Raw genomic sequence first — 16,409 nt, 5'->3', positions numbered from 1 at the left:
CCTGACAGTGACATCTTCCCCTATAGAAACACACAATGTGTTAAACCACATGTTGTATGCTTTTAGACATCATTAAGGTTAAATCAGATGTGCTGTTAGGCACCTGGAAGATGAATCCACTCATCCTGAGGCTGGCGGAGAGCACGAGCAGAGTGTGAGGAAAGAGGACAAGGTAGCGTTCGTTTGATTCCTGGAAAGCAAAACAAGAATACCTTTGAACTGTGTTTCCACGGTCACTTGAACTCAACAGTGGTGTGTGTTCATTATGGGTCTAAATGCAACGTCAGGGTAGGGTCACATGACATATGTTTGAGTGAGTAAGTCAGTGTGAGTACCTGGCAGTTCTGCGTGTGGACGGTGCACTGCGACATGTGTTGAACCGGACCCAGAGAACGAATGTCATCACCCTCCCAGTTTCTGATTGGCTCCGTTAAAATCTGCAACTCCAGGTCTTTCTTCTTCCTCACATTCTGGCAGTGAGCCTGAACAAACACAAACACACAGGAAACGAAAGGATATTCATATTGCAAGTGTAAGTAAAGATATATACGCACATTCAATCCTAACTAAACTGTCTGTATCTTACCGCAAAGGTCTTAAAGTCAGTTATCGCCGTAATGAGATCCGCTCTGTCCGGGTGTTGATCCTAACACAATGGGGTAAAACATAGAAACACAACATTTACAAAATCAAGCATTGACATAAAATGCAGGCACGTTCTTGTGGAAGAAACCAAGAAACATTGTTTGTTGTTTAATATAAATCTGTTTAAGAATTAAAGACACATCAGTGGTTTATCGCTAACCTCCATGTGTCGGTCCAGTTCTTTCAGCAGCGTGGGGTATCTCTCCAGTCTGGTGAAGGGTTTACTCAGGTTAGTGGTCAGGGTCAGGATCCCTGGAGAGGACGCTCCCTTCGACTCCATGTATTCCCCCAGATCCTCACTGTGATGCACGCACACACACACACACACACACACACACACACACACACACACACACACACACACACACACACACACACACACACACACACACACACACACAGTCAGAGATGGCAAAAGTACACACCTCCTTTACTCAAGTAGAAGTACAGATACCTGTGTTTAAAAAATACTCTGGTGAAAGTAGAAGTACTGACTAAACTTCTTTACTCAAGTCAAAGTAAAGAGCTTTGAAATGTACTTCAGTAAAAAGTACCCATAACTAGCAGCTGTTTTAAAGAGTACCTGAACTCCCTTTATATTAATAGAACAATAATGTCATTGTTAGCTAATGAATGTTTCCATGCTGAACAACAGCAACATGACAACGTTTTCATTGGTCCCTCTTCTTTAGAGAAGACCAGGAAGTGATGGATACACGGATCGTGTTCAAATCAATAGGCACGCAATGACTCTAAATAATAATGATCACGCCACCAAACACACATTCAGACTAAAGGAACCAGCCTGTTTGGAAAATGTGAGAAGTAGAAAGTACAGGTATTTGAGTTCAACATGTAAGAAGTAGAAAGTACAGGTATTTGTGTTCAACGTGTAAGAAGTAGAAAGTACAGGTATTTGTGTTCAACATGTAAGAAGTAGAAAGTACAGGTATTTGTGTTCAACATGTAAGAAGTAGAAAGTAAAGGTATTTGAGTTCAACATGTAAGAAGTAGAAAGTACAGGTATTTGTGTTCAACATGTAAGAAGTAGAAAGTACAGGTATTTGTGTTCAACATGTAAGAAGTAGAAAGTACAGGTATTTGTGTTCAACATGTAAGAAGTAGAAAGTACAGGTATTTGTGTTCAAAATGTAAGAAGTAGAAAGTACAGGTATTTGTGTTCAAAATGTAAGAAGTAGAAAGTAAAGGTATTTGAGTTCAACATGTAAGAAGTAGAAAGTACAGGTATTTGTGTTCAACATGTAAGAAGTAGAAAGTAAAGGTATTTGTGTTCAACATGTAAGAAGTAGAAAGTAAAGGTATTTGAGTTCAACATGTAAGAAGTAGAAAGTACAGGTATTTGTGTTCAACATGTAAGAAGTAGAAAGTACAGGTATTTGTGTTCAACATGTAAGAAGTAGAAAGTACAGGTATTTGTGTTCAACATGTAAGAAGTAGAAAGTACAGGTATTTGTGTTCAAAATGTAAGAAGTAGAAAGTACAGGTATTTGTGTTCAACATGTAAGAAGTAGAAAGTACAGGTATTTGTGTTCAACATGTGAGAAGTAGAAAGTACAGGTATTTCTGTTCAACATGTAAGAAGTAGAAAGTACAGGTATTTGTGTTCAACATGTAATAAGTAGAAAGTACAGGTATTTGTGTTCAACATGTGAGAAGTAGAAATTACAGGTATTTCTGTTCAACATGTAAGAAGTAGAAAGTACAGGTATTTCTGTTCAACATGTAAGAAGTAGAAAGTACAGGTGTTTGTGTTCAACATGTAAGAAGTAGAAAGTACAGGTATTTCTGTTCAAAGTGTAAGAAGTAGAAAGTACAGGTATTTGGGTTCAAAATGTAAGAAGTAAAAGTAAAAAGTCGTCAGAAAGTACTGATACCAGAAAAATGTACTTAAGAACAGTAACGAAGTATTTGTACTCCACTACTTCCCACCTCTGCACACAGTAAATACTACACACAAAAAGAAATGCATGCACCCCCCAGTGAGTGTACCTGTGCTGAGTGAGGACACTGACAGCAGACGGGTGGTTGGAGCAGTAAGCCACATAAATGATCTTCATCTGGGGCATCATGTTTAGGAAGAAGCCCCCGATCCTCTGCTGGTTCTCTGGGAGTCTAAACACACACATTTCATGTTAAAATGAAAAAGAACTTCCCCTGATGAAAAGATGATAATTATGAGGTGACACTCATAATTCAAAATATGTGTTATACTTAATTTAATACTGAGCAAACATTAGACAGAAAGGGCTCAGACAATCACGTTGTTACTTCAGTCTACCACCAGATGTCTCTGTAGCTTTAATAACTGCAATATTAGGTTGTGACGAAGCTGGAGGATGCATTGTGTTGAATAAAACAGCATGCTAGTGTTTTACATACTTGAAACTAAACAATACCACTCTGAAACTGATAGAAATCCCCGTAAATACAATACAATACAATTATTAGCCAGATATCATATTTTGACTCGTTTGAGTAGCATCGTTATCAGAAAGTAGATGGGGGGGGAACTGACTTGGTATGCTCCTCTAAGGACTGAACCAACATCTGCTGGAAGGTGGAGATCTCCTCCAGATTTCCATGAATGTGACTGATGTCAAGACTGCTGAGTCTGCAGAGGAGAGGAGAGATGAGTCATTCATTATTTAATATACAGAATATTGTATAAAAACGATCTCTGACATTTGTAATAAAAGGTTGGTATAAATAACTCACTATCTTTGCAAAGCTCCAATATATATGGAAAGTTATTCCAAAGCAGTGTGATGTTTACACAATAGGATGCCATATGTGGTTCTGTATATAACATCCAGGTTGCATAAAATATACAGTATGTGCGAGTTCTTATATACGGTTAATTTGACGTGTTAAAATAGTGTTGCTGGCGTGTGTGTACGGCTTCCTTTAAGATCTCAGTCTGTTGAATAAAAGAATAACAAGGGTAAAAATAACTGTACTTGTCTGTGGGGTGAAGGGACCGCAGGTATGAACCTAGGAGACTCTGCAGCTCCCGCGAATATTCAGTCTCTGCTTCCAGGATGTTCTGGAGGACCTGACGGAGACACAGATACCCAAAAACAGAGATAATATTACATTAAATACGGTAAGTAATAAACTAAATAAGTTAGGGAAAGATATATGAGAGCAGTTTCAAAATGAAATGTCAATACAGTTTGCTTTTGGCCATAGAAATCCAGAAACAGATATGACTTCAAGCACTTTTGGAAATCTGAGTAGGTCATTTTTCACTACTTCCAAATGTCTAATAAACCAGACAATTACTATTATTAGTTAAGAAAATAATTGGTTGATAAAGGACTGGTTGCAACAGAGCAAATGGACCACTGCAGACAACAACATAACCCATTACATTGAAAATGCATTATTCAAATGAAATCTTTCCATCAAATGATCCTTTTTAGTTTTCATTAGAGCTGAATGTATTCATATTAAGTATTAAGGCCAAGTGGGATACCTAAACAGGTTGTCAGACTCATCTTTTGCTGCTTATTTCAATACAAAAATGTGTTAAATGGAACTTCCAATTATGTAACACTGGATCTCCAGCTAGGGCAAAATAAAAACTGTCCACTTGTAAATAGGGGATGTATTTTGTAATAAGCTAATGGAGAGATATCAGACCCTATGGGACATGTAACACTGGCTCGAGCAGCCTTTAATGGGTCTGAGTTCTCGGGGTAAATGGCCAATCTCTCCACAACATCCCAACCTCTGAGGAATGAGGCTTCGGGTAATTAATTGTTGCATGTTGCTGACGTCTGGAAGTAATAAAATGATGATAAAGCAGGTCAAATTAATCGATATAAATTCTTTTTTTGTGTGTGTAAAAGATGTAGAGCACATGTGTCAAACTCAAGGCCCGTGGTGGATTTAATTTCGGCCCGCAGGATAATTTCTAATTCCTATTAGATCTGGCCCGCCGGTATATTGCACGCACACCTTCACTCCATCCTGAGGGTCTCCTCAGCTCAGAGCCTGACCCCAAACATTGATGACCTTGCACCCAAGATGAGATGCCAAGTATCTGAACTAGCATCACAGAGCAGCACACTGAGTTTAATGGATGTTTCCTTCTTGAGACAACAGGGCATGTTTGGTTTCTCTTTGAGGGAAATAGTTTTGTTGAAGCTGTTGTTGGCCTGTGGGAAAATGTACTCATAAGAAATGACTCTGGAGAAGCTGCAGATAGAGCCATAAGAAATGAATGAACTGATTATTTAATGTTTAAAGTTGTTTTTGGCAATCATTTAAGCTTTGTTAGTTCCAGGTTGAATATGTGCAATAAGTTCATTTCAATACGTTTTGCAATAAACATTGAACCAGTCCGGCCCTCGACTAGTACCCATTTTTTTATTTTGGCCCACTGTGTATTTGAGTTTGACATCCCTGAGTAAATGCATTGGGAATGAGAACACCAGCTAGCTGCACAAATGCACTCAAATGAAAAGGCCTAAAACGTGCATTATACCCATTTCTGTTCTGTCCATTAGCAGAAAGACAGACAGGTTTTTATTTATATCTTCTTTTGCTGTCTGGGAACAGCTTTGACTGCAGGCAGTGTCTGTGAGGAAGAGGCTCGGGTACCATAACCACAGATGGACTGTCTAAAGAGCCTATCGCTGCTTCTTGCATTATTGAAACACACACACACACACACACACACACACACACACACACACACACACACACACACACACACACACACACACACACACACACACACACACACACACACACACACACACACACACACACACACACACACACACACACACACACACACACACACACACACACACACACACACACACACACACACACACACACACACACACACACACACACACACACACACACACACACACACACACACAGGAGCCAACCCTGAGGCAAGGCTGTCCCAGAAACCAGTGGGCTGGAAGAAATAACCTACATTTCGTCTTTCGCTGCAGCCTCACATGCAGCCTCACATGCAGCCTCCACACATCATGCATATCCAGACAGACACGGGCACAAAGACATTAATTACAATGTGCGGATGAAAAATAATTGATTTAATAAAAGCAGACACACGTGCAAGAACTATCCGATAGATATGCTCATTCAGGGAGCGAGAGGAAGCTGAAATAGGAGATATTTATAAAAAAATGTGGGTAATTATCTCATTACCCAGAAATCCACATATATCCTGATTAATTGATATTAAAAATCATAATTATAGTCCCATCCCTAAGCTATTCTAGTAGAAATTAGATCGGGAATATTGTGTTCTTCTTCCCATGACTGCGAGAACATGTTATACAAGAAAAGGGATATTTTTTGCAGACACACTTATTAGAGTTTGATGCTCACCACATTGTAGTACGTCTTACTGATGATGGTGGTGTCGAAACCTTTGGGGGGGCTTTTCAGTGTCCCAGACTTTGGCTTTTCTAATGTCTTGTCTATAAAGAGAGAAAGAAGGAGAGAAAACGTCAACATCCTGGTTATTTCCAGGTCTATAATAGCCCATGCTGTCATATCCCTCAGTTCATTATTGCCCCCTGGAGGCATTGCAATTTAAAGCCAGATGAATAACGATTGTTTGTTGGATAATAGGAGGTATAATGTACTCTTTGGATGTGTCTGATTGACCAGAAAAAGGTTTCTTTGCTTAGCTTTCCTTATGCTTGTTAGCCTGATCTTGGTTTTGGAACGGAAACAAAGGAAGGTCTAATGACTGCAATAAAGCTTCCTTTGTCTATGTCTCATAATAATCATTTATGTCAGTGAACAAAGACAAAAGCCACGTGCAGACCTCCAATTAAACAATGTCTGCTTCACAAACAACCATCATGAGTTTAATCTCTCACATATACAAATGTGTTCTACTACATATGCATTCAGTGTGCTGTAATGATGGTCCTTGTTTTCTGCTTTAAGTCAGGAAGTTCCTTTCTATACAGCAGCTCTGGCTCTTCCTGTCTTTGTCTCGCTTCCTTCCTCTTGTCCTGCATTCCCTCCTCAGAAAAGCAACACAATCAAACCACTATGATGTCTCTTACAGCTGTACAGCCTCATGAACTCAACAGTGCTTAGTCAGAAATGCAGATTCAATATTTTTCTGAAGAGACTTGAAAAAGAAAATCACCTTGCAGAGAGTGCTCTATTTTTAGACTTGACAACAAGAACATACAAAGCAATTAGAAAGGTAGTAAGGAATTGTCAGTAAAGGCAGAACTGTAGTAAGTGTGTTCATTTGTGTGTGTTTGATTTCTTGTACTGCTTTGATAAAATGTTTAAAATTTAAATGTCATATTAGAAGGTTTGACTAAAATAATTATTTGACTGCAAATGTATTTAAACCTGCGATACAGTGGAGCGGTAATGAGTCAGCATTTTAACACTGGGCTTCCTCCTCTCAAAGTCAATGGTTTTTGAATGTGTTTGCAACTTGTTGTCATAAATGTTGGACATACTGTATTTGTGAAAAACTGGAAAAAAAAGATGTTAACAAATGGTGTATATGTAAGAACAGCTTCTAGCCACAAGATGCACATCATGTGAAACAATGAGAGCTGCACCCACCGCCTGCCTTCAGCTCCCGCACATAGTTACTGGGGAACCACCCGGACTGGCCGTTGCAGGACCCTTCCCACCAGCCCCCGTCATCCTGTCGTATCACAGAGACGATGTCGCCCTTGGAGAAGGAGAGCTCGTCCTCATTGGTCTGCTCGAAAGCAAAGCGCGCCTTGAACAGCGAGTGGCCACACCCGCTGCCCTCGGACATGTCCTGAGGGAGAGGAGAGGAATGAAGGCTGAGCTGAATGACTCTGTGCTGGATGATGTTGGGAAATAGTGAATGTCCTCTTCCAGTATGAGAGTCCACATGATAACAAAGGTATCCCAACTGTAGCTGTGAACATGACAGGATGTGTGATTACCTAGAAGAGCATCAGGACTGTTTGAGGCATATGATAGCTATGTGATTAACATGATGATTCAGCCTCTATGGAGAGAGACATATGACAAGCATGCTCATTTCTGATGTAGAGCTAATCTGAAGTAAACATTGAATACTGCTTTCTATTCCTCCATCTTGGGACTGTGTAACTCCCTCTCTTGGATATCAGCATGTGAAGGACACTGTTCAGGAACTAGTTGATGCTCTGTATGTGATGACTACTTCCATTCTGGAGAGGATCACAGATACATGGATCCTGAGATTCAAGCTCAAGCCGGTGATGAGAGATATTTTGCTAACAGATGACGACAACAACATCTCGTGATCTCTCTTCATTCCCGATGTCATGGTAACTCACCAGGCTGCGGTACTGAGGCTGCAGCGCTTTGGACGAGCGACTCGTGTTCAGAGAGTCGAACGACTTGATCCTCAGGTGAGACGAGAGCGGCACAAACTCGCTGTCCTCGGAAACACTCAGATCTGCAAAGAGAGGTTCAATATACACTGAACAAAAATATAAATGCAACACTTTTGTTTTTGCTCCCATTTTTCATGAGATGAACTCAAAGATCTAAAACATTTTTTATATACACAAAATAACAATTTCTCTCAAATATTGTTCACAAATCTTAAAAAATCTGTGATAGTGAGCACTTCTCCTTTGCCGAGATAATCCATCCCACCTCACAGGTGTGGCATATCAAGATGCTGATTAGACAGCATGATTATTGCACAGGTGTGCCTTAGGGTGGCCACAATAAAAGGCCACTCTGAAATGTGCAGTTTTGCTTTATTGGGGGGGTCTGGGGGGGGTCCTAACCCTAACATGTCACCCATTGAGCATGTTTGGGATGCTCTGGATAGGCGTATACGACAGCGTGTTCCAGTTCCTGCCAATATCAAGCAATGGGTGACATGTTAGGGTTAGGGTTAGGGTTAGGGTTTAACCCTAGGGATTTCGGACCCCCCCAGACCCCCCCAATAAAGCAAAACTGCACGTTTCAGAGTGGTCTTTTATTGTGGCCACCCTAAGGCACACCTGTGCAATAATCATACTGTCTAATGAGCATCTTGATATGCCACACCTGTGAGGTGGGATGGATTATCTCGGCAAAGGAGAAGTGCTCACTATCACAGATTTTTTAAGATTTGTGAACAATATTTGAGAGAAATGGTTATTTTGTGTATATAGAAAATGTTTTAGATCTTTGAGTTCATCTCATGAAAAATGGGAGCAAAAACAAAATTTTTGCATTTATATTTTTGTTCAGTTTAATAATACAATTATTTTGGGGGGCGCCTTTCATAACACCCAAGGACACCTTACAGGGCATAGGGGCAATATAGGGAACAATTAAAACAGTGAATTTAGTGAAGTATCAGCCGGGGTAAGACAAGACAAACAACAGGAAATGGACTACAGAAGGACACAGAAGGACACAGGGTACAGGTTATAAAGAAAAGGCCAGTTTGAACAGGTGGGTTTTGAGTTGGGTTTTGAATGTTGTTATGGAATCAGACTGTCGGATGTGTAGTGGCAGGGAGTTCCAGAGTCTGGGAGCCGAGCAGCTGAAAGCTCGAGCACCCATGGTTTTGAGGTGATAGCTTGGGACGGTGAGAAGTCCTACAGACGATATATGCTAATGATAATAATAATATAATGATAATATGAGGTCAAGGTAATCTGTTAGAATATCTTTCAGTAATAATGAACCCTGGTCAGATGATGAAACGAACAACTAAAGAGCATTTATTAGGGCCTGAGCTTGACAGAGTCGGAGCGAAGACCTACTGAAATCCTTGTGATTATTTTTCTTTTTATTATTTGTTTTCTACCAAATGAATTGCCTTTTTTAGATACTACTCAGCATACATATTTAAACTTATGAAACACCTTTACATGGAAAGCGTGCCTTAAAAAATACACAATATACAGATAAACCCAATGATCTCACCTTCAGTAGCTTTGTTGAGGGCAACCAGGCAGTTTAGGACTTTAGTGAAGTTCTGTCCTTGCAGGAGGTCATTTACCTCAAAAGGCTAGAGGAGAACAAACAAATAAAGAATTCAAATTACAATAGGAAATAGTAATAAAGTAAAGAGGATTTCTTCTCCTCTTCAAAACCCTGATTTCTCTTGCATCAGTTTTCATTAGGAGTTGCATAATGAAAACAAACGTCAGCGTAGAAACTGAAGAAATGCTGTGTTGAGTGGGGGGGTTTACGTCTCTGCTCCAACTGCAGTCTGCAGCGGGATTACTCAAGGTCTGAGCTTCCCCTTGTAATCTCCCCATCACACACACACACACACACACACACACACACACACACACACACACACACACACACACACACACACACACACACACACACACACACACACACACACACACACACACACACACACACACACACACACACACACACACACACACACACACACACACACACACACTGCCATAATCAGAATACCTCTGAACCCCCTAATCTTGTGTATAGTACACACTGAGTGGCTTCTACATTCTCAGGGCGTGAAGGTGGAGTCAGCTCTGAAATAACCTCATTAAACAACTCTATACTAGTGAAAATTAAAAGTCGAATGCTGAGAGAAAAAGACTAAGATTGGGTCTGTTTAATCAAATAATGAAACCACACAATGCTTTAATGGAGTCCTGCTTTTAGGAGTGCACTCGGCGTGATTTATGTACACAGGCTGATTAGTAGTCAGCCCAGTATGGACTCAAACACACTTTCATCTCTCCGCCGGCATCGCGCCAAATACAATATGAGGCTTTTTATACTGCAGTGTGAATGTCCCAGTGCTAAGGTTGCATTGATACACATCTTTAGTATTTTGCCGAAGCTTTCACAGTTATATTATGTATTAATGGGCATGATAAAGACTGCTTGGAAACACATGTAGAGTGCCAGCGACAGAGAGCAATGACAGCTCCTTAAGACGGAGGACATCTCATCCTTTACAGAGCAGTATTCATTCCTAGTTAAACATTATTTATCATGATTAGCTGTTGGTCTTAACAAAGAAATTAGTTCAACTGCACTTGGTTGTTTTAAAAGAGAACTGTCTCTATTGGAAGAAGTAAACCCTTATACAACTTTATATCAAAATTAAGCGTTTTTATTAAATGAGAGTTTCAATTTGACAGCAGCAGATACATCTTAAAAATAAACGCCTGTGATTGGCTTACCTGAAAACAGGGGGTGATTGATTTAATGCAGCAGAGATGGCACAAATTAATCAATACCCCCCCCCCCCTCGATTAGGTTTAATTAGCTGCAGAAGCCAGATTAATGATCCGATTAGAGTCAGATCTCAACCACAGGGGCGTGTGTTGTCCATTCTGTAATCCCGCTCTGTTCCTCCTCTGTCTGTCCGGTGAGTGTCTGGAAGAATTACTACGCTGCTTGTAATGTCCAGCAACATGGCTGACATGCCTCTAATCAAAGTGATTGGCAAACGTGTTGCATTACGTCACCAACACTCCTCTCCCCAAATTCATCTTCTCAAACTCGGTTCTTTGAGAACACTTTAATGATCAATCATTATAAAACATATCATATATATTATTCTGAAAAGGACCAATCTGCACAATGACTACTTTAACTATATTTTGATGATAATACTTTTCTACTTTTACTTGAGTAACATTTTGAATGCAGGACTTTTACTGTAACAGAGTATTCCTACACTATGGTACTTCTAGTACAAGATCTGAGTACTTCTACTTTTACTCAAGTACAATATCTGAGTACTTGTCCCACCCCTGATTATTACTGACTGGACATACAAATCATTTCCCAAGTCTGGAGCAAAACCTTATAATAGATCCACAGCTGGTACTCCTGTGTTGCATGCTTTCCCATAATGATTACAGTACATGGCTTTTTCCATGGCGGACATCAATAGTGTGTGAGTCAGAGAGTGTGTGTGGGGGCATTTTTTACCACACAACTCACCAGCCCTGTCCACACACCCTCTGTGGGGGCAGGATATAACCTGGCTGGAAACACTGTTGTGCAAACACACAGATACATGCACACACCCCACAATGCTTTTGAACTCTGATTACAATACAGACTGATTTTGGGGTAAACTTGCCAGCAGCCAAACACCCATTAAATGAGTATTTTCAACTTTCTGATAAATACGTCTGCCTTGTTTACCAAATGTTAGCTTTGGAATACTTATCAGCTAAATCATGGCACTATTAAATTGTAAAAAATAAGTTCTGAGTGACCTATTTGAGGAATCACAGTAGAAGCATGTTTGTCTGCAAGTTGAGCGTAATGCCATAGTACAGACTACTTGGAAAGAGTTGGGTACTGATGCAATGTTTGAAATAATAACAAGTATTTCTCATGACAGCAATGATAACGGAAAATGAGGGAAATAGGAATAGAGCAGTCTACATTTCAAGATAATTCCCTGACAAAACATCCAACATCGATGCAACGTTTCTGGTTAATTCTGAAACTAGTTTTGTAAGTTAAACAATTTAACTGAACATCCAAAATCAAGACACAAGCACACATCCTACAGTATAGGTTGTGATTCATTAGAACAAAAGAGATGTAAATGTGAAGAATTAGTACATGATTTACTACCACTAATTAAGCAATCAGTTCCAACTTATAAACCCTAAATAAACGGTGACTTGTGCAAAGGAAGAACCAGAAAACTCCACTGGCTTACATCAGTTTCTCTATTTTTTTTAGTATTTACCATTATATCAATGTGGTAGCACATTGAATGGCTCAAATATGTGAATCTAAAATTCTAATTAACTAAACCGAGACACATTATTAGAATAAATTGGTTTATTTTCGAGGAATATCACAAAAATAAATCCTCCTCACATATGTATTTACTCATTAATGACACATTTCCAGGTTGGTGGTAATCACCTGTTGCTCCTGACGTCAACAACAGTAGCCTAACGTAAATAGAAACAAAACACTGAAAAACAGCAGGATACATAACTTTTAAAAGGCTGTATAAGTGTGTACGTAAGCAGTGTGTTTTTTTAGGATTAGTACTGTGTAATTGTGTATTAATTAATACATTATTGACATGTTTACTCACCTCCACTCCGAAAGCCCCGCAGCCTTTAATAAACTCGCTGATGTTTTTCTGACACTCGCTGTCTCCTCTAGGCTCCTGGGAAAACTACACACAAAAAAGTGACTAAATTAGCTTTAAATACTCCCACAAATTAATAATAAACCTTTAATTAAAGTGTTAAAGGTTCGTTCAGAATTAAAACAATCTTATTGCAGGCGTTGCTAGTGCACTTGCCACTTGATGCTCACCAGAATCAAGGTAGCTAAATGTAAGCTGAACTTCCGGTTTCAACTTTCAAATTAAAATGTTAATTGAATGTATTGTTCCTTCTGTGTTGAAAATGTTGTGTATCTGGCCAAATTGAATTAATAAAACAACTCATATATATTTAAACATTGAAATAGAATGTGATACTCTCAAAATTAGTGCCAAAAAAAATAGTATAGGTGGTGACTTAGAGAAGCTAAAACGTGTTATGCTTTTATTTTATTTTATTTTGTTTAACTAACACGGAAGATGGATAAACCAAAGCAGGATATGACGTTGACAGGTTCATGGTCCATCGTGTGTGTGTGTGTGTGTGTGTGTGTGTGTGTGTGTGTGTGTGCGTGCGTGCGTGCGTGCGTGCGTGCGTGTGTGTGTGTAGGCCTGCAGCATAATATGAGACAATGGCACTGTAGTTTTTTAGTACTGTAAATTAGGGCTAATTAGTAAGTATAATTAGCCTAGATTAAATAATTAGTTGTATTAAAGTATTGCAACAATATGTTTTAGTTCCTAGTTTATGCAGGGACCCGAATCCTCTGATGATGTATATATTCAATCCTTATTTTTATTTTTTTGTTTCCTTAAAATGTATATTAAACAATTTGGAAAACAGAACAAATAGGTCGCCTGTATGGCCACATGCTGGGGTTATAAGTAATGATACACCAATTGAATATGTAATTTCTCCTCTCTTTTTCCACAACAAACCAAATTTCAAAATGTTAAAACATATTGGGGATGTTTTATTGCTTATTTGCAGACAGTAAATACTCATAATCATAACACTGTTTTACATCTACTGTTTTCCCCTAGCAGGATGTTCATTCTAATTGTGTTTATTCATTAATTATGAATCAGAATCAGAAACAGGTTTATTACCAGGTAGGTTGATACGTACGAGGAATTTGACTTGGGGTCGTGGTGCATACATACAAGTAAAACAAACATTTAAAAACACAGATAGAGAGCTATTTTAAGAACACTATAATAACATGAAAAAATATAGTAAAATGAAATAAAATAAAGCAGTATTTACATTGAAATAGAATGTAATACAATATGTGCAGTAAAAAAAATATATTGTAGATATAGGCTGACATTTCTAAGTAATTTATGTTGTTTTCATTATTTCTACGTGTACCTACCCACATGCATGCTTCTGGATAATGTGTTTTTTCCCAGTCTATTCAATGCCTGTACTCACTTTGTCCACCGTCCCGGGTCGCAGTCTCTCCAGCAGCCTGCACAGCACCGCTCCATCCTGTAGGGAGGTCTGCAGGAAACCCTCCGGATCAGAGATGCTTTTCTTGGGAGAGTCCAGGACCCCCAGCGTTATGAGCCAGGTCACCGTCTGCTCGGCTGAACTCATGCCTGGAAATAGTCTCTAATGTCAGAAAACAGCAGCAGCAGTGTTATTCCTACTTGTCCGAAATAAGAGAGGAGGGTCAGCCAGCCCCGCCTAGTCTGCACATTACGGTCAATGCACACTGCGAACACACACTGATGATGCAAAACGGGAAAAAATAAATGTGGAAATGACTATATGATCTCTCTCTCTCTCTCTTTCTCTCTCTCTCTCTCTCTCTCTCTCACTCTCTCTCACTCTCTCTGTCTTTCTCTCTCTGAGCGGATGTTGGCATCACCTGCGTGCATGCACAACTGTAGCAGCAGTACCAGAGTAAACAGAGACACTGTGAAACACCACTTCCTTTGATTCTTTTCAAAATAAAAGCTTGTGGACATTTCACTGTTGACTGTCTTTTTAACCAGTTTGTATCATTAATATTGTGTATAAGTGTCATGACTGTGAAGCGCTTACATACACTATTGAATTGTTGTTAGCCTAGTGTTTGCATGCATGACTGATCTTTAATTAACTTTAGCACTTTCATATTTCTATGTGAATATATTTGCCCTTTTATTTTGAAGACAAAACCATCCAACTTCCGCTTCAGCACGTGCTGTTCTGTATGGATTTGACGCAGCTCGTGACAGGACAGTCCATATATGACAGGCTAATTAAACCACTCAAAGACGACGGTACTGTATCTGATCATAAATAATACTTTTATTTCCAAATAGGTGTAGATTAAAGGTATTTCTACATGTAATTGGTCGCTCTATTCCCAGCAAAATGTCATTCAAAAATATCCACATTTAAAATACATGGCTAATTAAGCCACACTGAAATGTAACACTCAAAATATTGTGGATTACACTGAGTCTTTGCAAATGTAGTATTCACGTTACATGCTGGTCAAATGAGTTGCAAGTACAATTTACTGTAGGAAAAATCGAATTAGTTAAATATATTCTTAACGCACTAATTTATTCAATATAACCAAACAGCGTGTTAACTCGATTTTTCCATTTGCCTGCAGGGGCATGACATCATTAATGTATTGAATAAATGCCTTTTATCCACTGCAACAAACTGGCCTGTGTCGCCATCTGTAGGAAAGTTTGTGACATAGGTTTTGTATATAGCAAAATTGTATACCAAACTTATGCCAGTAACATGTCCTACAATCAGAGCCGGCCCGATCCATTAAGCGACATAAGCGGCCGCTTAGGACCCCGCAGCCACTAGGGGCCACCTAGCAACAACAACAAAAAATTATGAAAAAATAATAATAATAATAATCTCAGTACACCGTCGCCGTGATAAGTATGTTTAATTAATTGTGTTAATAAACCTAGATTGCCTACTCTCAAAGTCGTGTATTATATTATTGAGTCAATCATATAATACATCCAACGTGCTTTACCTGAACCTCATCATGACACTAGAGAGGACGGCAGAATTGTAATTTCCCGTGTTCAGTGAATGCAACAGAGGCAAGACACCACCAGACCAACCAGACAGTTGAATGGAAATTCAACTCAAAGACGACGGTACTGTATCTGACCATAAATAATACTTTTATTTCCAAATAGGTGTAGATTAAAGGTATTTCTACATGTAATTGGTCGCTCTATTCCCAGCAAAATGTCATTCAAAAATATCCACATTTAAAATACATGGCTAATTAAGCCACACTGAAATGTAACACTCAAACTATTGTGGATTACACTGAGTCTTTGCAAATGTAGTATTCACGTTACATGCTGGTAAAATGAGTTGCAAGTGCAATTTACTGTAGGAAAAATCGAATTAGTTAAATATATTCTTAACGCACTAATTTATTCAATATAACCAAACAGCGTGTTATGTCGATTTTTCCATTTGCCTGCAGGGGCATGACATCATTAATGTATTGAATAAATGCCTTTTATCCACTGCAACAAACTGGCCTGTGTCGCCATCTGTAGGAAAGTTTGTGTCATAGGTTTTGTATAGCAAAATTGTATACCAAACTTATTATGCCAGTAACATGTCCTACAATCAGAGCTGGCCCGATCCATTAAGCGACATAAGCGGCCGCTTAGG

At 39.1% G+C, this 16,409-nt stretch overlaps 1 protein-coding gene across 2 annotated transcripts in view; it reads right to left on the bottom strand.

Moving 5' to 3' along the window:
* LOC307034093 (rho guanine nucleotide exchange factor 7-like) overlaps positions 1–14,595 on the bottom strand; it is a 20,662-nt gene extending 6,067 nt beyond the window's left edge. The window contains exons 1-14 of one of the 2 annotated variants that reach the window (XM_079672830.1): positions 14,184–14,595; positions 12,734–12,817; positions 9,586–9,670; positions 7,989–8,110; positions 7,255–7,459; positions 6,040–6,131; positions 3,624–3,718; positions 3,182–3,277; positions 2,656–2,778; positions 806–944; positions 587–646; positions 336–482; positions 104–190; positions 1–20 (exon numbers count right to left, since the gene is read on the bottom strand). The exon at positions 1–20 is cut by the window's left edge and continues 59 nt beyond it. In XM_079672830.1, the coding sequence (XP_079528956.1) occupies positions 1–20; positions 104–190; positions 336–482; positions 587–646; positions 806–944; positions 2,656–2,778; positions 3,182–3,277; positions 3,624–3,718; positions 6,040–6,131; positions 7,255–7,459; positions 7,989–8,110; positions 9,586–9,670; positions 12,734–12,817; positions 14,184–14,348 (1,520 nt within the window). In that variant the 5' untranslated portion in view covers positions 14,349–14,595. The remainder of the gene's footprint in view (positions 21–103; positions 191–335; positions 483–586; positions 647–805; positions 945–2,655; positions 2,779–3,181; positions 3,278–3,623; positions 3,719–6,039; positions 6,132–7,254; positions 7,460–7,988; positions 8,111–9,585; positions 9,671–12,733; positions 12,818–14,183) is intronic. The other variant, XM_079672831.1, reaches the window with a different exon arrangement.
* Positions 14,596–16,409: the final 1,814 nt, after the last annotated feature.

Source organism: Notothenia rossii, assembly GCF_949606895.1.
Source record: "Notothenia rossii genome assembly, chromosome: 3".
Lineage (NCBI taxonomy): Eukaryota > Metazoa > Chordata > Actinopteri > Perciformes > Nototheniidae > Notothenia > Notothenia rossii.
This window is presented reverse-complemented; position numbering and strand designations above follow the sequence as displayed.